General features: G+C 39.3%; 1 protein-coding gene across 1 annotated transcript in view; it reads left to right on the forward strand.

Moving 5' to 3' along the window:
• The window catches only part of LCK (LCK proto-oncogene, Src family tyrosine kinase), an 80,779-nt gene that overhangs the window by 47,301 nt on the left and 10,654 nt on the right, over positions 1-22,824 (forward strand). Inside the window, exons 6-11 of the mRNA XM_075195218.1 lie at positions 3,363-3,466; positions 3,651-3,800; positions 4,683-4,835; positions 9,476-9,655; positions 10,833-10,909; positions 11,137-11,290. Of these exons, the coding sequence (XP_075051319.1) occupies positions 3,363-3,466; positions 3,651-3,800; positions 4,683-4,835; positions 9,476-9,655; positions 10,833-10,909; positions 11,137-11,290 (818 nt within the window). The remainder of the gene's footprint in view (positions 1-3,362; positions 3,467-3,650; positions 3,801-4,682; positions 4,836-9,475; positions 9,656-10,832; positions 10,910-11,136; positions 11,291-22,824) is intronic.

Genomic DNA, 22,824 nt, shown 5'->3' on the forward strand with positions numbered 1-22,824 from the left:
TTTATTCTGCTATAAAGTTCATTTCATGTCATAATTCTATTACTTATATAAAGGTGCTAACATTTGACAGAATGTCAGTGAACACACTTGTTATTTTACAATCTTTGCACATTAACAGCCCTACGACATCCCAAAATGTTAGCCATATTGTCTTTTTTAGCCAAAATCTATGTTACCATGTTAAAGTATAACTCAACAGAAAAAAATATATAAAAAGATTAGATAGCAATTTATATTAAATTATGACTTGCTTATCACACATTATTTATTAGATACAACCTATTAGTTACAAATACTTTTCCAGCAGATGATGTTGCTTCAACTGGAAACCATTTAAAGTGTGTTAGAACCAATGAATATGATCCCAGCTATGTCATTCTTTGGAGCTCATCTGAGGCTGTACACAGGGCTGTCTTTCCCATTGGGCACAATGGGCAGGTGCCCGGGGGCCCTGCAGTCCAGGGGGGGCCCGTCGGAGGCAGCAAAAAAAAAAACTGGAAAAAAAAAAGTTTCTCACATCGGCGCTAACGGTGATTCCCCTTGACAAAGCCTGAGGGTGAAACATACGTTGGGGCCAGCGTTACTTGGCGCCAACACCAACTACAGATAGGGATGTAGTGATAGCTTCCATTTAGTAGCAGGCACAGACAAAAACGGTTTTCATACAATAATAGGGGATTCTATCAGCCAGATAAAACTAGCTTAGCTGCTGAGATTATTGTCCTCCACGGAGACTATACATAAGCTCACTCCTATCAGGGACCTCTTTCAGTACCACAGAGCTGCTACTGGCAATGAGTTAACTGCATGTGTTATAGCTGACAAGATCACACATTGCAGGAATTACACCAGCCTTATCATAGATGCACTAAAATGTATAGCTGCTGTGAATAGTGTCCATCACAGAGACTGTATATAAACTAACCTATACCAGGGACATTTTTTAGTACCACAGAGCTATTACTGGCAACGAGCCAACTGCATTTATCACTGCTGACTATGTCACACATTGCAGGAAGCACACCAGCCTCAGTATAGATGCGCTATTGTGTAGTGCTTCATACTGTCAATAATCCAGAACAAGCCTTGTATTTAAAGTTTACCAATATCACCATACAAGCTAAGACTACTTTGAGCTAGGGGTTTCCCCTCAGTAAATCCACGGAGATCAAGTATCTCACTCCGTTATCTGCCTGCTACATTTGTTACAGTGGTGACTAGAAGCCTTATAATACTAATACCATAAGAGACACGGTTCTCATTCACTCTTTAAATCATTCTGTCTTCCTACTAACCACCACTTACCAGTAAATGGTCTGCTACCAAGGATTTATACAAGATATTCTCTGTATCCATCAGACTATCCCTTTATATAATAGATCCCTATCAGTTGGTGTTTTTGTTTTTATCACACGTGTGTATGTGTGTATTTGTAAGTAATTTTTAATATATTTCACCTTGTCTTCCGGGAGGATGTCATTATTAAACAATAATCATTAAAAGTTATATTTTAATCAACATAAGGAGTGCTAATTCGTCCTTCTAATATGAACCCCTGTTCATTATTTTTTCTGCCAAAAAAAAAAGAAGACAATACTTACCTTGCGGTCATATATATGTATATATAGGGGTCCCGGTGCACTACTGTGCCCGGGGGGCCCAAGATGTTGTTAAGAGGGCCCTGGTTGTAAACAGTCAGCACCAATATCTATGTATATGGCAGGACTGGGGGGTACATCCTTTATACCATTCCACTACACAGTGAAGAGTAGCTTCTTCCTTCACAAGAGGTTACATCTAAGCAACATTTCATGACGGATAAGTCACTAGTTTATATAAATTATTTAGTTATATATAACTATATATATATATATTTATAATATATATATATATATATATATATATAAAGCTTAGATATTAAGGATTTATATAAAAGAATGACCTACCAAATAACTTTGGAAAACTGATCGGCATGAAAATTAGCATGCACAGAGATATTGGAATGAACAGTGACTTATTTTGTTTTCAGTGCCATCTGTACAGCCAATTTTGAAAAAGAGTGCTTTAGAAAATAGAGAGGAAGGTTTATTTAACTTGTTTGAACTGGAACTATTTCCATCTCAAACTAGAGACTGGCCAAAAATGTTTCTACGAAAATGGCTTTGATTAAACTTTTGTGTTGGACTGTGTGGGTTTGTTTAAATTAAGTTTTTATCTTTAAACTTCTAGCAAATTAGAGAAATGTAAGTAAAAATTAACACTGAAGTCAAATGGAGCAGCATGTACTAGTCTAAATAGAGCAGCGTATAGCAGTTATCTCGTACTGCCCTGTATTCCTGCTGTCATAAAAATGAGATATATAATCTAAAATAGACCCTTTTCACTCCCAACACAAAATAAATTGTTAATTAATAGTTCCTTGTGACTCTCCTGTAATTCAGTATTCTAATTCTCCTTTCTTAGACACACACAGTTAAACAATGTTCAAACCTTCTTGATGAAAATACAAACCTAATTTATTTAATAAATCACATAAAAAGAGACAATCACATACAAAATGTACAATTATTTTATTTTAATAATGAAAGCAACCCACTTTTAAAATTAATTCTATTTAACTATTATAATAAATGAACAATAAACTGTAAACTAACAGCCACACTCCTGTAAGTAAGAAAACAGCAAGTCCATACAATAGAAGATTTAGCTGTACTATGAGAATATCAATGATATTTATAGACACACCGACAGGCAGCTGAAGACGTCATAAGTATTTTTACATTTTTGTAAAACTGGATGTCATAAATAACCAAACTGTTAAAAATGGTGCCGCCTCCTATATGCTAAAACACAACCTACTTAGCAAAGTAGGTAGCAACCTGCATTGCTGACCTTACAATCACAGTTGCTAACTCCTGAATACTGATTCTCCTTTCAGGATAGTTGATAGATGATTTACTCAGTTGCTTTAGGTTTGGGACTACATGTATTTTCTGTGACATTCTTGTACTTTTTCCTCACAATTTGGAGGCATAAGAAAAGGGGCCACTTTTTAACACTATATTTTATGTATTTATTTATTGATTTATATTTTCTTTCTTTCCTTTCTATTTATTTGTGGGGAGGACATATCAGGGCAGGATGGTGGGCCAATTCCATGTCACCCCCGCAGTTCATATTTGATCAGCACTGTGTCAGTTTCCTACACAGGCACAGACTGGACCCATCCAGGGGTAGGGATGTGGGGGGCAAAATATAACATTATACCTGGTGTCAGACTTTACATGAAATATCATGAAGGCTTTCACAAATTTGTCACATTCTAAATGCACCATTTTTGTGTACCTTTACTGTCTCTTCAGTTGGTTCTTCAGTGATCTGGGTCGGAAAGATGCTGAGCGTCAGCTTCTAGCTCCAGGAAACCAGCAAGGATCTTTCTTAATACGAGAAAGCGAGACTAACAAAGGTAGACTTGAGTTTCTTACATTCTTTTAGGATAAAAACAATTTTTTCCATGTGTTGATTTTTAACTGTTTCGGTTATTGAAAAGTTACTTCCACTTTTCATATTATGCTGTGTGCTATCAAACCCTTTTCTGTTGTTTTGTGTTGTCTGTAAATGTATTACTTTTATCATTATTATCATTCCAGGCTCCTACTCTTTATCTGTGCGTGATCTAGACCAGAATCAGGGAGAAGTGGTGAAACATTATAAGATTCGCAATATGGACAATGGAGGATATTATATTTCTCCCAGAATAACATTCAGCAACCTTCAGGAACTTGTGCAGCATTATTCTGGTGAGAATGTGGCCTTTAAAACATCTTGTTGTAGAAGGAAGCATAGCTAGAACACAAAATAGATCTCATATTATACATAGCTGGCAGCTTGTGCCACGGGCACAAACCCAAACTGGTGCACATATCTGACACTTCTTGTTGATCCTGGTGGATAGGTAAGGACAAGCTTGTGGTTCAAATATCTGATGCTACCTGTGCAACCCATATACTGCTAAAAAGAGTACTGACAAGCTATGTATTTCAGATACATTGGCTATCATCAGGGCTAGTAGCCAAAGTGCCTAAAAATGTTCTTCTAGCACTTTATTTTTAGAGTATTTGTTATACATGGTCATAGCATAGTAGCACAGTGGTTAGCATAGGGGCCATGGGGGACATCAGGCACTACACTGCCTGTGTCTGCATCAAACCAGTGACTATGCATCCTTCTTAACGTGCTGTAAGCTGAGAACTATGGCATATTGATATGGTGTATATAGCAGTGGACACGTGGCAAACATGTACTACATACCTGTTGACTGTGGATAGTCCTAATTTTGAGTGCATCTTAGGGCCCCAACAGCAATAATGGGTAAAACAACAACAACAATAATAATAATAATAATAATAGTAATGATAATCAGTAAAAAAAAACCTGTATGTTTGTGCATGACCTGGGATTTAAGGTACAGTATGGAGGCTATGGGGGAACAGACAGAACAGTGTTGTGTGGAGAGGTGAAGAGGCTGCTTTAAAATGTTGCTATAAAACCCTTTGATTTAAAGTTACGCCCCTGCCAGGATAGTCATTCTTTGACATGATGCCAAGCTAGTTGCAGGCCACAAAATAGATGTCATAGGTTGTTCTGCTGTTACATAATGTAACAATGTTATTTCCACTTAGTGTCCCTGGATGGGTTATGCACCTTACTGAAGGAGCCATGCCAAACTCATCGACCACAAAAACCCTGGTGGGCTGATGAATGGGAGATTGCCCGCAACAAGCTGCAGCTGGTAAAAAAGCTTGGTGCTGGACAGTTTGGAGAAGTGTGGATGGGTGAGTAGATCTATTTCAAACTGATTGACTTCTGTTGAATGTGCAGGATTTTTTCTATCTGCCAAGAATATTATACTTCTCTGTATACTAACTAGTTAGGTGATCACTCTGTAGCATGTTTCTTGAGGTTATTATAATTTAATATTTGGAGTTTTCTAACATAAAAAATCAGATTACCCATTAGACAAATTAAGCAAGGGTCACCAACCTACAATTAAGTACCAATGTAGCAAATAATTGTGGTTTAAGCTGAATAGTGTGCCATTCTCCATTGTCTGCTTTAGGGCTTGCTCAGATGTGAGTTTTATCAGCATTTACTCATGTTTGGTGTGACCTAGAGGGTCATGATTGGCTGTGTAAATTGCAGGTCACAGCAAAACACTGAAAAGTAGAACATGCCCGGGCTGTTGGCACAGCTGCCAATGTGAACAGCATAGAGGTGCAAGTACAGGAGTCAGAAATGTCTGCAGAATTTTCAGAGTGGTTGTTTTGTGCCTCATTCCACATAGAACGTGACATGATAAAATGCTAGGAAGTGCTTATTCAAAGAAAATATTGTGGAATTAAAATGGCTTTCTGAAGTTTTGTGACATAAACAGCATGTATATAATACAAAATAGCTCAGCGGGACAAAGTTGCAAAACTTACATATACATGTAAACACTACACCCCCCCCCCCCCCCCCCCCCCCCCAAAAAAATAAAAAAATAAAATCAATATCCCTCTATCTTACAGCATTTACACAGCTAATAAATATAGATAGCAAATATAGTTAGCAAACATTAGTTCATTAATTGGTAAATAGAGGAACACTTTGTGGCTAGACTCTTATAGACCTATTTAGTAGCATAGAATTCACATTACCAATTGTAGTCCATAAAAGCACCAAGCCATTGCTCAGATCCAACACTGAGGACTGGACTGGCATTCTTAGCATCTGCTTACTTGTAACAAACTTATTTCCTGTCCTCTCTGGGTGGCCGCCCACATGATAGTGTTATCTTATGTATTTTGGCAGGCTTTTCTCCAATTTTCAAAGGTGATTATGACTTTATAGGCTTAGCTCAATAAAGGTTCTTCAGGATATCATTAGTTAGCCTGATTGTTAATAATCATATATATTTATAATTGCATGTAAACACTGCAAAAATATTGATCACTTTCACTGATTTTAATACTAGAAATTACACAGGTCTGCGAAATTTAAGGTATTGAAAGCTTTTTTAATAATACTTTTATACTCTTAATTATACTCCTGTGTACATCAAGAAATAGTATATAAAAAAAATTACCACATCACATTTACCTATAAGGGTGTTACATACATTTTTAAGAAAAAACAAGAAGTTTAATTGTTGACATATTTATTGTGAAATATGAAGAAATGTAGATGATATCACTGGGTCTTTGTCTTAATTACATAATAAAATAACAATAAAATCAAACAATAATAGAAACAAAACCATAATTATTAAAAAAAATCTTTAATATCTTGTTTTTCTTGTCTACAAACTTCGTTTTGTCGCTTTTCGCTTATAAGTTCTTTCTGTGTCGTCTCTGTGTATCATCCAGCTGTAGTCAGCCATCATACTGACGCCCCAACGACCCTGGTATCATCTTTCTTCACTGTAATTTCCAAAATTATTCAAATAATTATATTAAAATGTACCTTTAAATTCATATTGCTGCCAAGGTTTCTGTAACTATTAAGCATTTCCCTGACAATATCTTTGTAGTTTGGATCCTTGACATTGCCTAAAAATTTTGAAATCACTTGTTTGAACGAAGTCCACGCTGAAAGTTCCACAATATTCATTAGACATCCGAAATGTTCATCTTTTATTAACTTTCTAATGTCAGGGCCTGTAAAAATGCCTTCTTTCAGTTTAGCATCGGATATGTTAGGGAATTTGGTGCAAAGATATTTGAAACTTTCTCCATCTTTAGCCAGTGCTTTTACATATTGTTTCATCAGTCCTAATTTTATATGTAGAGGTGGAAGTAAAACTTTATTTGGATCTACTAAACTGGATTTGATTACATTATTTTTTCCAATTTTTAAACTTTTTCGAGCTGTCCAATTGTTTTTTTGCCAATGTAAATTTTTATCTCTGCTATCTCATTCACAGAGAAAACATTGGAATTTGGTGTAACTTTGTTGCTGGCCAATGCATAAAATTATAAGATCTCCACATATTAACCAGTTGTGTCTTGCATATCCACTTAGTTCCAAAACAGTTTTCAAATTTTCATATGTTTCTTTAAGATAGACTGAATGTGCTAATGGTAGTGACGCGTATGTGTTGCCATTGTGCAATAAAACAGCTTTTAAACTTCTTTTTTGAAAAATCTATGAATGTATATGTACTGTATGTGTAGTGTGCACTGTGTGTGTATGTGGTGGTAGGCAGGGGGTAAAATGAGCCGGCACAGGACAAAACTGTGTTGCATCTGTTGTATTTGGTTCCACCTTCGCCAGCTCACCTTGTAGTTGTAGTTGTTCTGTGTCTGCAATGTTCCTTTAGATAGTATGGGGTTTAGGCCTTTTGTAAATTTGAGCTCCAGGCCCATGTGGACCTTAATCTGGCACTGGGCAGGGGGAAGTTTTATGACGAGAACTCAATTGCAACGTTCTGTGCTACCGACTGAATTCATTTAAGACAATGTTTTATAATAAATGTAGGCAGAATACATTTATTATTTTAAAGAATATGAAAAAAATTACTTATTCATAAATACACATTTTGCAGAAAAACGCGATGTGCTATGCAAAATCTAGAGTCATTTTTGTGTTCAGAAGTCAAAAATCTATAAGTATCACATAAATTCATTAAAAAACTTTATCATTGCATACCTGTGTTGTCAGTGGAAATTGCTCATTGTTATGCCCACTGTTACTTCCCTTGCCACCTTTATTCTATGTTTCTGTGCCCTTAATCTTGGGGGAAAAATTCAAGAAAAACTACTGATAAAACTGTTATTAAAATAATTGATAAATGTAATGTAACTAGTTGTCAACAAACTGTTGCAAATAACATTTAAACAACATTACAATGGATAAATGTGTCCATCAAATTACATCAGATTAAAAACAGGATTTAAACTTTAAGGGATTAAAATATAAACTAAAAGTGATTAAATTATAACAGTTAACCAAAGTGGAATTAAGAAACAAATGAGCTGGTGAAAATAATAATAATTCAAAACATGTAAATAAGGACATAAAGAAGTTCAGAAAAAAATTGTGCCATAGATGCTGCCCCCTACACCACTGAGTGCTTCCCCATCTAAACTGAATTATACTGTGTTTTGGTTATCCTGCAACTCCTCTAAAACACATTTCTGCACTAACAGATGTGGCCAGTCAGAGCATGCTCACAGGGGGTTAAATGCCTATGCTTTGATCATGTCTAAAAGAATAACTTAATTCTTTGAATAACATGTATGGTGAGTGATTTACGTCTGTAAATGCTTCCAGAATTTTGTAAGTCTTCTCATCATCATCATTTATATATGTACTGTATAGCGCCAGAATATTCCACAGTGCTTGACAATTGGGAACCAACACAGTAATAAAACAATACAGGGTAATAGAGACAAATAGGTAAGAGGGCTCTACTCGCAAGCTTACAACTTGTAGACCCCCACAACTTGTAGACCCCCAGTCTGCTAATTTTATTTCATAGTCTCCTGGATTTTGGCAGACAGAGCATTTCTCCAACCCAATCCCACCACCCACTTCAGCTGTGTGAGTAAGTCACCATACTAAGTCAGCACCTTAATTAATGGATTTCCCTGGACTTTCACCAGAGTGTTGGGAGGTCCCCGTACTCTAATTGGAGAAAGGTCAGTGCAGTCCACCAATCAGAGTGCAAAGAGCCTCCTACTGGCTTCCCAACACTTGCACTCCAGCATGGGACCCCAGCACGGAGAACTAAACATTTGGCGTCACCACAAGAGTACTGGGGTCTGCTTTGTATAGCAAGAAGGGATTTAGGGTACTTGTATTGTATATGGGACACTAGTATATGCTTTCTATTACATATTGTTTACAGAATCGATTCAGCATTGAATGCAGGCCAGAAGGGTCTGCTTTGTAGTTGATTACAGCTGTTTGAGATTGCATTTTTCATATATTTCTCTTGCTGGTTTTTAGCCGCACCTATTATTACTACCATAGCGTACTTTGTACTCTAGAAAATTCTCCCTCATTTTTACTATTCCAGGATAACTTTTCTAGTGATTGTAAGAGTTGGTGGATTTAAAACTAACTGTAGAATTATGGGGAAGGCCAAACAAAATGATACTAATCATAAAACAATGCACCAACATTTTTTAAATGATTTAAAATTCTTAACATAGTGCATTTTGATTTTTGGGTTTAGTTTTGCTTTAAAAAGTAATACAAAGATAATAAAAAAACTGAAAAAGAAAGCTACCAAGTCAGAAATGTAGACAGTTTCCACATTCACACTCTATGATAAGTTCCAAAATCTAGAGTGACAAAAAAACTATTCCTTCTTTTTGCTTTAATTTATAATTGAAAAAAATCTCTATTGTATTTATACAGATGGCATGTATTACAAATACTGTTCATGCTTCCTCCCTGTCTCTGCATTACACTTTGTTTTCCTGAGCAGGTTTCTATAACGGGCACACAAAGGTTGCCATAAAGAACCTTAAACAGGGAACTATGTCCCCAGCGGCTTTCCTTGCAGAGGCCAACCTAATGAAGCAGTTGCAGCATCCACGACTGGTTCGTTTACATGCAGTGGTAACCCAGGAACCTATATATATTGTGACAGAATACATGGAAAAAGGTCAGTGAGAGTGAAACAATGATGATAATTATACCTTATCATGATTATAACTAACAACAGACAGGCTGGAAGATATTAACACAACTAGAAAATGCTTTTGTCATTTCAATACTTAATAATTCTTTATGCAGTTAACATTTCTCACCTTTACCTGGATTGAAACATTATATAATGTATACCTTATTTTACAGTCCTCGCCTCCAGTTCCTAGAAGTGGGGACTACTTTTAAGGAGCACTTAATCTAAAATAAAAGTTGCCTTATACAAAAAGCTACTTATAACATTCACTAATATATAGGTAACATTAAAAATAGTCAATGATAGTCAGTGAGAGAACTTGAGAAGCATTTGCTGTGCAGTGGAATACAAACAATTGTTTCATCTGTTATCTATTTTCTGCAAAAGGTGACTATAAATGGCTGACTAAAATGTCCTTCTATGACATAACTGACAGGAAGAGCTGCTGTGGTGAGGGCAGTGGGACAATCATACAACCATGTTAGGGCATGTAATAAAATGTGTTTGTTCATTGAAACAAATCCCCATGGATTCACTTATTCCTTAGACCAAATGACAGCTTTTTTCACTCAAAAGGCACCCCCCAAAACTTAATGCAATACATGGACAATTATTACCTCTTCCTAGCTGCTGGGACATAGACTACCACCTTCACTGAAGCACAAGCTTTAAATTATCTTCTACATGGCAGGAGGCCTACATATCACTCTTTCAATCGGCACTGCTCTCTTCCTCAGTGCTGCAAGCTAGTAGAACTTGATTAATGTACAGCATGTAGAGCAGGGCCTAACTCAGAACTAAAGAGACAAGACTTTGTAGCATGAACTAAAATAGGCAAAGATCACATTGCAAGAGAGAATACATGCTAAAGGGAACCTTATGCACATATACATCACATGTATGTAGAGATTGGACACCCACTGAAACAATAGCTCAATAAAGTATAGTTATTTCAATATATCTGCACCAGCTTCTATTGTCAGACAAACAGAGAGCATTGTATATACATAAGTAATGATAATAATAATAATAATAATAACATGATTGTGGGGTGGAGGAAGTAATGTGGACGATTACTTTACCCACTACTGCTGATAACTACAATTTTAAATTACTATATTAAAAAAATCCTTCATGAACTTGTTTCTCCATTCTGCAGGGTGTCTGGTAGATTACTTGAAAACACCAGAAGGCCTCAGACTTACTGTCTATAAACTTATAGACATGTCGGCTCAGGTAAGGGAGCAACCAGTTAAGTAATGAAACTGGTGGAGGATAGGGAAATGGTAAATACTAGGGTATTAAATAAAAAACAATTGGTGAAGTAGCTATGAAAGGAATGTCACAACAAACTAAGTTAATTTTTTATATTGCATCAAAAACTAAACATGTAATATCTTTATTTTGTTTATTTCAAGTTGGCCTGCCTCCATTTCCCCCTAACACTTGTCCTTGATCTATAGGTGGCAGAAGGAATGGCATACTTGGAGCGCAAAAATTACATCCACCGTGACCTGAGAGCTGCTAACATCCTGGTCTCAGAAACCATATGCTGTAAAATAGCAGATTTTGGACTGGCTCGTGTGATAGAGAACAATGAGTACACAGCTCGAGAAGGTACCTGACCGCATACACAGAAATACATAAAAAGGGGGTAAATAGCATAATACACAGCCAGTCATAATATGCAGCACTGTACAGACAACATGTAAGCATTCATCCATGTCCAAATCAAGATTACATTATAAATTCCCTACCACACACACAGACTAGTGGCCAATTTGGAGGAACCCAGTTATCCCAGTTTTTGGATTGTGGGAGGAAACCAAAGCACCAGTCATGCAGCTAATTTTACACCTTTGAGGAGACAGGAGATATATACAGGAACTGTACATATTTATTTTAGCACTGCTTAAAGTTTATTTTGCAATATAGCGATGGTCTGGTGCTCATATTATTGAGACATCTGATTATAATGCATCATAAATTTACACCACCTGTGTCCTCACATCTTCACAGAGATTTTGTAAAAATAACCTGCGAGTGTGTGTGTTTGTGTGTGTGTGTGTGTCCTGAATCCAACCGAGCAAGAAATAGCAGGTCTTCCAGATTAAATGAAGATCCATGTGGGTTTTATTACATGCATGTGTTTATAAAACACACTTGGAATTTAATTTCTATGTTAGAATTGCCAGTTTGTCTACCCATACCACAAAATTCAAATTCCCAAATAGGTTCCCCAAAATGGCACACACTGGATCCAAATCAGAAATCATATTACATCATTTGACAAAAAACAATAAAGGAGACTCTACTAAGGCAAAATAATATAAAACACACACACGTGTGTTGTGCAGTAACAAATTATTGGCATAAATTCAATGCATGTTGTTGTTTTTTTAAAAACAAACAAACTATAATATATGAACAAACGTACATTGTTCAACCATGATTTCATATCACAAATCACACAGATATTCATTCATGCAAAATTATATTACTTTTACATTACATTATTATGAAATTACAAGTTAACCCGTGCATGATACTCATGCATTCTAGTCAAATCAAGCTACTTAAGGTGTTAAAAAGGTTCTTGTTATGCATTTGGGGCTAGGCGAGGCCTCCTTAGGGGAAGAGCGTTACTTCCCGACGTAAGCGCCCTTTTTTAACGTGGTTTTTTCCACATGTCACCACCTCATCATTCTTCTCCATCAGCTCATCCTTCATCTTCATCGCCACATCCTTAATCTCCATCGTCTTACTGTTCTAAAACTTCTCGATATACAACGTTTCTGCTAAACACCTTATCGCTGTGCTCAATCAGTCTTCCTTGAAGGGCAGTATTCATAACCTGCACTTTCACATCACTGCTTCTCCATACTCGTGAAAATGCGACATACAATTGTCCATGACGAAACACAGGCTCTGGTAAATAAATACCCACACGGTCAAGAGTTTGAGCCCTCAACTGGTAAATTTAGCCTTTACTACCCCTCCCTCGGGGGGGAAGGGGGGATGATGGAAGTTAACTGACTTCACTATTATAATTTTTTGGTCAAATAATGTCAGTAAACCAAATTTCAGGTCAATTGGATGAGCCCTTTCTGAGAAAATAGTTTTTTACACACACACACACACACACACACACTCCGCTAGGCTTATATATATATTAGATACCTGTAGCCATATCTCTTGCTCCAGCTACAGGTCTAGTCTAACTGCCGATTACTGGTGATGACGGCTGTGTATGTATGCTAGAACATGTGCAATCAGGAGAAACTGTAAAAATGTATTTTATCTACAGTAGATATTAATTATAAAATGTATTTCATGGAAAAAATGTTATCATTAGAACATTAATTTAATAGTTTTTTTAAAAAACAATTATGTGAGTTCTTTTGTGATTTTATATTCCACATATATATTGAACGTATCCTGTAGAGTCCTGTCTAATAGAGCAGTGACCTACACCTTTATTCATCACCACACGTATCTTCGCATACACTCCTTGTTGATTTCAGGCGTTAATATACCGGATTTAAGAGCGTTTTTAAACCAATGCACATTGCGCTCAGTTTGCGTCCTTTAATGAATAAGGCCCCTAGACTAAATTAATGTCACGGATCAATGAAGAAACACAGCTAAGGAGCCATGGATAGGTGAAAAAACAAACAATGTTTATTGCTGAAGAGACTGAACAGATGATGTAGTATGGTGTTGTAGAAATTAGGGATGAGCGCGCTCGGATTTCTGAAATCCGAGCCCACCCGAACGTTGCGGATCCGAGTCGGATCCGAGACAGATCCGGGTATTGGCGCCAAATTCAAAAGTGAAACTGAGGCTCTGACTCATAATCCCGTTGTCGGATCTCGCGATACTCGGATCCTATAAATTCCCCGCTAGTCGCCGCCATCTTCACTCGGGCATTGATCAGGGTAGAGGGAGGGTGTGTTAGGTGGTCCTCTGTGCTGTTTAGTTCTGTGCTGTTTAGTTCTGTGCTGTTTAGTTCTGTGCTGTTTAGTGCTGTGCTGTGCTGTTTAGTGCTGTGCTGTTTAGTGCTGTGCTGTGCTGTGCTGTGCTGTGCTGTGCTGTGCTGTGCTGTGTTCTGCAGTATCAGTCCAGTGGTGCTGTGTGCTGTGCTCTGTCCTTCTGAGGTCAGTGGTGCTGCTGGGTCCTGTGCTGTGTCCTGTTCAGTCCAGTGGTGCTGTGTCCTGTGCTCTGTGCTTCTAAGGGCATAGTTATTTCCCCAATATTCCCCTGTGCTTAAAAAAATAAAAAAAAGTTTTTTTTATAAAATACCAAAAACTACTTTAATATTTTTTAATTACCACAAAATTTTCACAACCAATCCTGCAGTATAAGCCCATTGGTACTGCAATATTACCAAGTTCACACATTCAGCAGTAAAAGTCCAGTGGTACTGCAATATTACAAAGTTTACACATTCTGCAGTATCAGTCCAGTGGTGCTGTGTCCTGTGCTCTGTCCTGCTGAGTTCCGTAGTGCTGCTGGGTCCTGTGCCGTGTCCTGTTCAGTCCAGTGGTGCTGTGTCCTGTGCTCTGTGCTTCTAAGGGCATAGTTATTTCCCCATTATTCCCAAGTTTGTAAAAAATAAAAAAAAAGTAAAAAAAAATAAAAAATTAAAAAAAAAAAAAAATATATAATAATTATAACCAAATTTGCAAAACCAATCCAGCATTATAAGTCCATTGGTACTGCAATATTACCAAGTTCACACATTCAGCAGTAAAAGTCCAGTGGTACTGCAATATTACAAAGTTTACACATTCTGCAGTATCAGTCCAGTGGTGCTGTGTCCTGTGCTCTGTCCTGCTGAGTTCCGTAGTGCTGCTGGGTCCTGTGCCGTGTCCTGTTCAGTCCAGTGGTGCTGTGTCCTGTGCTCTGTGCTTCTAAGGGCATAGTTATTTCCCCATTATTCCCAAGTTTGTAAAAAATAAAAAAAAAGTAAAAAAAAATAAAAAATTAAAAAAAAAAAAATATATAATAATTATAACCAAATTTGCAAAACCAATCCAGCATTATAAGTCTATTGGTACTGCAATATTACCAAGTTCACACATTCTGCAGTATCTTGTGCTACATATAATGGAGACCAAAAATTTGGAGGATAAAGTAGGGAAAGATCAAGACCCACTTCCTCCTAATGCTGAAGCTGCTGCCACTAGTCATGACATAGACGATGAAATGCCATCAACGTCGTCTTCCAAGCCCGATGCCCAATCTCGTAGTACCGGGCATGTAAAATCCAAAAAGCCCAAGTTAAGAAAAAGTAGCAAAAAGAGAAACTTCAAATCATCTGAGGAGAAACGTAAAGTTGCCAATATGCCATTTACGACACGGAGTGGCAAGGAACGGCTTAGGCCCTGGCCCGTGTTCATGACTAGTGGTTCAGCTTCACCCACGGATCTTAGCCCTCCTTCTCCTCCCCCCCCCTACAAAAAATTGAAGAGAGTTATGCTGTCAGCAACAAAACAGCAAACAACTCTGCCTTCTAAAGAGAAATTATCACAAATCCCCAAGGCGAGTCCAAGGGTGTTGGTGGTTGTCAAGCCTGACCTTCCCATCACTGTACGGGAAGAGGTGGCTCGGGAGGAGGCTATTGATGATGTAGCTGGCGCTGTGGAGGAACTTGATGATGAGGATGGTGATGTGGTTATTGTAAATGAGGCACCAGGGGGGGAAACAGCTGATGTCCATGGGATGAAAAAGCCCATCGTCATGCCTGGTCAGAAGACCAAAAAATGCACCTCTTCGGTCTGGAGTTATTTTTATCCAAATCCAGACAACCAATGTATGGCAATATGTAGCTTATGTAAAGCTCAAATAAGCAGGGGTAAGGATCTTGCCCACCTAGGAACATCCTCCCTTATACGTCACCTGAATAACCTTCATAGTTCAGTGGTTAGTTCAGGAACTGGGGCTAGGACCCTCATCGGTACAGGGACACCTAAATCCCATGGTCCAGTTGGATACACACCAGCAACACCCTCCTCGTCAACTTCCTCCACAATCTCCATCAGATTCAGTCCTGCAGCCCAAGTCACCAGCCAGACTGAGTCCTCCTCAATACGGGATTCATCCGAGGAATCCTGCAGCGGTACGCCTACTACTGCCACTGCTGCTGTTGCTGCTGTTAGTCGGTCATCTTCCCAGAGGGGAAGTCGTAAGACCGCTAAGTCTTTCACCAAACAATTGACCGTCCAACAGTCGTTTGCCATGACCACCAAATACGATAGTAGTCACCCTATTGCAAAGCGTATAACTGCGGCTGTAACTGCAATGTTGGTGTTAGACGTGCGCCCGGTGTCCGCCATCAGTGGAGTGGGATTTAGAGGGTTGATGGAGGTATTGTGTCCCCGGTACCAAATCCCCTCGAGATTCCACTTCACTAGGCAGGCGATACCAAAAATGTACAGAGAAGTACGATCAAGTGTCCTCAGTGCTCTTAAAAATGCGGTTGTACCCACTGTCCACTTAACCACGGACATGTGGACAAGTGGTTCTGGGCAAACGAAGGACTATATGACTGTGACAGCCCACTGGGTAGATGCATCCCCTTCCGCAGCAACAGCAACAGCTGCATCAGTAGCAGCATCTACAAAATGGCTGCTCATGCAAAGGCAGGCAACATTGTGCATTACAGGCTTTAATAAGAGGCACAACGCTGCCAACATATTAGAGAAAATGAGGGAAATTATCTCCCAGTGGCTTACCCCACTTAGACTCTCATGGGGATTTGTGGTGTCAGACAATGCCAGTAACATTGTGCGGGCATTAAATATGGGCAATTTCCAGCACGTCCCATGTTTTGCCCACACCATTAATTTGGTGGTGCAGCATTACCTGAAGAGTGACAGGGGTGTGCAGGAGATGCTTGCGGTGGCGCGCAAAATTGCTGGACACTTTCGGCATTCAGCCAGTGCCTACCGCAGACTAGAGGCACATCAAAAAAGCTTGAACCTGCCCTGCCATCACCTCAAACAAGAGGTTGTGACGCGCTGGAACTCCACCCTCTATATGCTGCAGAGGATGGAGGAGCAGCAAAAGGCCATTCAGGCCTACACAGCCACCTACGACATAGGCAAAGGAGTGGGGATGCGCCTGAGTCAAGCGCAGTGGAGACTGATTTCCGTGTTGTGCAAGGTTCTGCAGCCATTTGAACTTGCCACACGAGAAGTCAGTTCCGACACTGCCAGCTTGAGTCAGGTCATTCCCCTGATCAGGCTGTTGCAGAAGCAGCTGGAGAAAGTGAGGGAGGAGCTGGTAAGCCATTGCGATTACACCAAGCATGTAGCTCTTGTGGATGTAGCCCTTCGTACGCTTTGCCAGGATCCGAGGGTGGTCACTCTTTTAAAGTCAGAGGAATACATTCTGGCCACCGTGCTCGATCCTCGGTTTAAAGCGTATGTTGTGTCTCTGTTTCCGGCGGACACAAATCTACAGCGGTGCAAAGACCTGCTGGTCAGGAGATTGTCCTCTGAAGAGGACCGTGACATGCCAACAGCTCCACCCTCATTTTCTTCCACATCTATGGCTGCGAGGAAAAAGCTCAGTTTTCCCAAAAGAGGCACTGGCGGGGATGCTGATAACATCTGGTCCGGACTGAAGGACCTGCCAACCATTGCAGACATGTCTACTCTCGCTGCATTGGATGCTGTCACAATAGAAAAAATTGTGGATGATTACTTTGCTGACACCATCCAAGTAGACATGTCAGACAGTCCATATTGTTACTGGCAGGAAAAAAAGGCAGTTTGGAAGCCCCTGTACAAACTGGCTCTATTTTACCTGAGTTGTCCCCCCTCCAGTGTGTACTCGGAAAGAGTTTTTAGTGCAGCGGGGAACCTGGTCAGTGAGCGGCGAAGGAGGTTGCTTCCTCACAACGTTGAAAAAATGATGTTTATAAAAATGAATAATCAATTCCTCAATGAAGTACAGCACTGCCCTCCAGATACTACAGAGGGACCTGTGGTTGTGGAGTCCAGCGGGGACGAATTGATAATGTGTGATGAGGAGGAAGTACACACTGTAGGGGGAGAGGAATCAGAGGTTGAGGATGAGGACGACATCTTGCCTCAGTAGAGCCTGTTTAGTCTGTACAGGGAGAGATGAATAGCTTTTTTGGTGTGGGGGCCCAAACAAACCAATCATTTCAGTCAAAGTTGTTTGGTAGGCCCTGTCGCTGAAATGATTGGTTTGTTAAAGTGTGCATGTCCTATTTCAACAACAGACCTCTCAACTGCAGCTCATCCCTCCTCTGCGGGGATAATGTCTCCTGTGCTCTGACACGTCACTCTGTGTACTCTCAGCCTCAGGATCTGACACTACAGCTACCATGCCTCTTGTAGCAGCCCTCACTCCAGGGCCTCTTCCATGTGCAGTGTCCCCCTCTCTCTTGGGTTCACTATAGTGGCATGGAGTTCTCCCCCTCATCCAGGGCACACATTCCTTGCCCTGGCTCAGTCACCACGCTCAGACTTCCAGGCAATGCTGGGGGAGCCTGGGAGCTTCCACCCCAGGTCCCCAGCTACAACTCTCCTCTCCTGTGTCTTCTCTCTCTTTCTGACACTTTAAAGATCGTGCCTTTAAATGAAAAAGTCAGTCTTCATTGCACGACTATGTGCAAGTGCAACAGGGACATTTTTTTGGGTTTACAAAGTCAAACAATAACACTACGACCCTGTCTGTCTGGGGTCTGTCAATGACGAATTGTCTGGAGCATGTTTTGAGGAGGTATTGTGGCCCCGGTATCAAATTGGGTACCGGGGCCACCCCACTATGCAGTCCAGATACTTGTTTGGTGGAATTCCGACACGTGGAGGGTTTTTTAATTATATTGTGGCCTCGGTACCAAATTGTGTACCGGGGCCACCACACTACGCAGTCAAGATACTTGTTTGGTGGAATTCAGACCAGTTGAGGGTTTTATTATTATATTGTGTGGACCACTCTATCTATACCACACTACAACTCTATACCACTCTATTCCCTACTTTAATTCTATTTAATTCTATTTCCTACTTTAATTCTATTACTAATTAATTAACATAAAGAGGAACAAAAAAAACCAATTTTACCAAAAGTATAATATGACTTAGACTTACAAACACTACACTTGAAAGATCGTGCCTTTAAATGAAAAAGTAAGTCTTCATTGCACGACTATGTGCAACAGGGACAGTTTTTTTCTTTACAAAGTCAACTAATAACACTTGGACCCTGTCTGTCTTTAACATACTTAATGGGATCTCAATGACGAATTGTCTGTAGCATGTTTGGAGGAGGTATTGTGGCCCCGGTATCAAGTTGGGTACCGGGGCCACCCCACTACGCAGTCCAGATACTTGTTTGGTGGAATTCTGACACGTGGAGGGTGTATTTATTTTATTGTGGCCCCGGTATCAAGTTGGGTACCGGGGCCACCCCACTACGCAGTCCAGATACTTGTTTGGTGGAATTCTGACACGTGGAGGGTTTTTTAATTATATTGTGGCCTCGGTACCAAATTGTGTACCGGGGCCACCACACTACGCAGTCAAGATAGATAGATGCGTATCATAGATAAAGTACATTCAGTGGTGTGGGGCAAATTGAAAAATATTCAAAATGCACTGACATTATCAAAAACAAGAGGTTGTCACACGCTAAAACTCCAACATGTATATGATGGAGAGGATGGAGGAGCAGCCGTATGTGTAGTGTAATGCAGACCTGTTGAAGGTTTTTTATATATTTTATTGTGGTGCCCAGTGCCCACTCCTCTACGCAGTCCAGGTACATTTATTGGTGCGATTCATAAAAGTTCAGGGTTTTTAATATATTGTGGTGACCCACTCCTCTACGCAGTCCAGGTACAATTATTGGTGCGAATCATAAAAGTTCAGGGTTTTTAATATATTGTGGTGACCCACTCCTCTACGCAGTCCAGGTACATTTATTGGTGCGATTCATAAAAGTTCAGGGTTTTTAATATATTGTGGTGACCCACTCCTCTACGCAGTCCAGGTACATTTATTGGTGCGAATCAAACAAGTTGATGGTTTTCTTATTATATATATTGTGGTGACCCACTCCTCTACGCAGTCCAGGTACATTTATTGGTGCGATTCATAAAAGTTCAGGGTTTTTAAGATATTGTGGTGACCCACTCCTCTACGCAGTCCAGGTACAATTATTGGTGCGATTCATAAAAGTTCAGGGTTTTTAATATATTGTGGTGACCCACTCCTCTACGCAGTCCAGGTACATTTATTGGTGCGAATCATAAAAGTTCAGGGTTTTTAATATATTGTGGTGACCCACTCCTCTACGCAGTCCAGAAAGATACCTTTTTGCAACGTTTTGGACTAATAACTATATTGTGAGGTGTTCAGAATACACTGTAAATTAGTGGAAATGCTTGTTATTGAATGTTATTGAGGTTAATAATAGCCTAGGAGTGAAAATAAGCCCAAAAACTTGATTTTTAAACTTTTTATGTTTTTTTCAAAAAAAATCCGAATCCAATACCTTAAATCCGAACCGAGACCTTTCGTCAAGTGTTTTGCGAGACAAATCCGAACCTCAAAAATAACGAAAATCCGGATCCAAAACACAAAACACGAGACCTCAAAAGTCGCCGGTGCACATCCCTAGTAGAAATTACCAGGTATACACAGTAGCAGGTAAACAGGAGGTGTGGAAGATTCCAGAAAGCAAGTACAGAGAGATGCACAGGGAAGTACCAGGTTCACAGATGAAAACAGGTCAGCAGAATGAATGTTGAAATAGATCTCCAGCAGCATAAATCCAGGAGCACAAACAGGAGGAAGAATCACAGGGTGTAACAACAATAACCAGCCATGTGTGCTGGGAGTGACAGGTATATAAAGGGGGAATGAGAACACACCCAGGTGCATGAGATAATCAGTGAAGCAGTGTTAACTCCTAAGGAACTAGGAGCACAACAGGCACAATAGCAGCACCTCTGGTGATCAGAGGTACTGCTGCTAACACAAAATGAACACAAATGATAAAGTCTGATAGTCCAGGAGGCAGGAGCTGCCAGGCAAAGCAGTATGCTGTAGGCAGATCGTGACAATTAGCTCATAACTCAACATCAGCTCCAGTCTCCATAATACTCACAACAGCTGTAGCATTGATTGCATAGAAAAGAATCAGACAAATGGTTGAGATGAAACTTTTTCCACAAGAGAATTATCAATATATAAAATATAACCTTCTAACATGGTAAACATTGTAAACAGTGAACCATTCTCATAATGTATAACTATATAACTATTAACTACATATTTTGTGTGCTTCTGTGTTGCTGAGACTCCTGATGACCATGATTTTTTTTGGTAACTTCGCCATCCCTCCCAATGCAGTACCATTGACATAAGGGAAATTTTTGATCCCATAAACAGAGCAATGTTACACCAAATGGGCTCTTATTACATACTGGTCATAAATACTAGAAACAAGATATGCATATAAAATAATTTATGTTATAGACTAATATGTAGAATTATTCCATTCCTGTACACATTGCCACTATCCCTCTATGCCATATCCCAGAGTCATAGAAACTCCCAGGCAATGTAGCAACCAGGTTACAGATGAGGACATATAACCTGAGTATTCATGGAATGAAATTTTTTAAGATTGCAAAACATTATTTAATTTTGCAGAGGTGGTATAAGGCCTGAATCATCAAGGCACAAATTTGTCGATTTTGCATGTAACATGTGCTAAATCACTGCGCATGCCCAGAACCAGACCATAAGCCAGTAAATGTAGCCCTGTCTGCACCATCTTGGAGCGCAAAGGACACTTACTACAGCCTATAATTTTGGGGAGCACACAGGGTGGGGAAGGGTCATTTTGCTGTAATAAATTTACAGTATCGGTCTGCCAAACTTAAGAGCAGACAGCCACCTCCAAAACCAGCTCAAAGTTACTGGTTTTTCTGCCATATTCTTGCTCCAGCTACAGGGCTAGTCTAAGTCCTGAGTACTAGCCATGCCAATCTTGTATGCGTTTTTTTGTGAATTTATAATCCACATAGGCTTTGGATATATCTTGCTGTGTCCTCTGTAGTAGAGCACAGCAGACCTACACCTGAATTCATCAGCACACGTATCTTGAGATCCATTCCTGGATAGTTTGGGGAGTGCACAGAGTAGATATATGTGTATTTTGAAACCATTGCCTGTTGCACTCTGTATGCATGCCTTGATGAATCAGGCCCTATATATGTAGCATCCGTCGCCCATATCACATGCGGAAACTGAGAAATTTTGTAAATTCAGCTACAAATAGGAGACTTCATCAAATAGCAATATAAATCCAATGTGAATCTTTACTGGAGTAGTGCATAAAGAAATTAAAAAACAAAACAAAAACAAACATAATAGATGGACACAACTTACTCCTATTGGAGCAGCAACACAATTGAATTATATTGATGTTTCTGTATTCTATGTTGATCACTAGTATGTTTTCTGTAGTGCAAATTTAACACTAGTAACATTCTCTTTATTGTATAGAGGACACAATTTTTTTTGTCTTGTATATCTGTCACTAGAATGCTCTCTGTATTGTAAATTAGTCACTAAGATAGGCCTTGCACTGAATACTGGTCAGATGATTTTGCATTGTATTTCCTAATAACTCTTTAAAAACAAGTTTATATATATATTTTATTGGCTGTATACAACCAGGCCCGCATTAGACCGGCCAACTGTTGTAACCACCAGCAGCTAGAAGAGCCTGGGAAGCTTATTTGTGTTTGCCCATCAAACTTTTGCATCCTCTAAGTTGACACGCAGTTCAAATACCATTATAAAAGCAAATAATTCTTAGTTATTATTGAAGTACTGACATAATCAAGCATATTTACATTCAAAGATTTGAAAACAATTTTGAGGCACAACTGTAGCAAAGGTGCTTCTGTACTTGTTGTCTCCAGACCACGCTTTGCAGAAATACCTAAAATAGTGCACCACTATTGTAATACAAGTAATCCTCATTGCATACAGCAAGCAAGAAAAGTGGTACTGGACTATTGATCTATATTGTAGGAACATTGACTGGGACAAAAATGTACAGGGACAAATTTTCAAACATAAAATTCAGGAGGCGTT

The sequence above is a fragment of the Mixophyes fleayi genome, chromosome 2 (assembly GCF_038048845.1).
Source record: "Mixophyes fleayi isolate aMixFle1 chromosome 2, aMixFle1.hap1, whole genome shotgun sequence".
In the NCBI taxonomy this organism is placed as follows: domain Eukaryota; kingdom Metazoa; phylum Chordata; class Amphibia; order Anura; family Limnodynastidae; genus Mixophyes; species Mixophyes fleayi.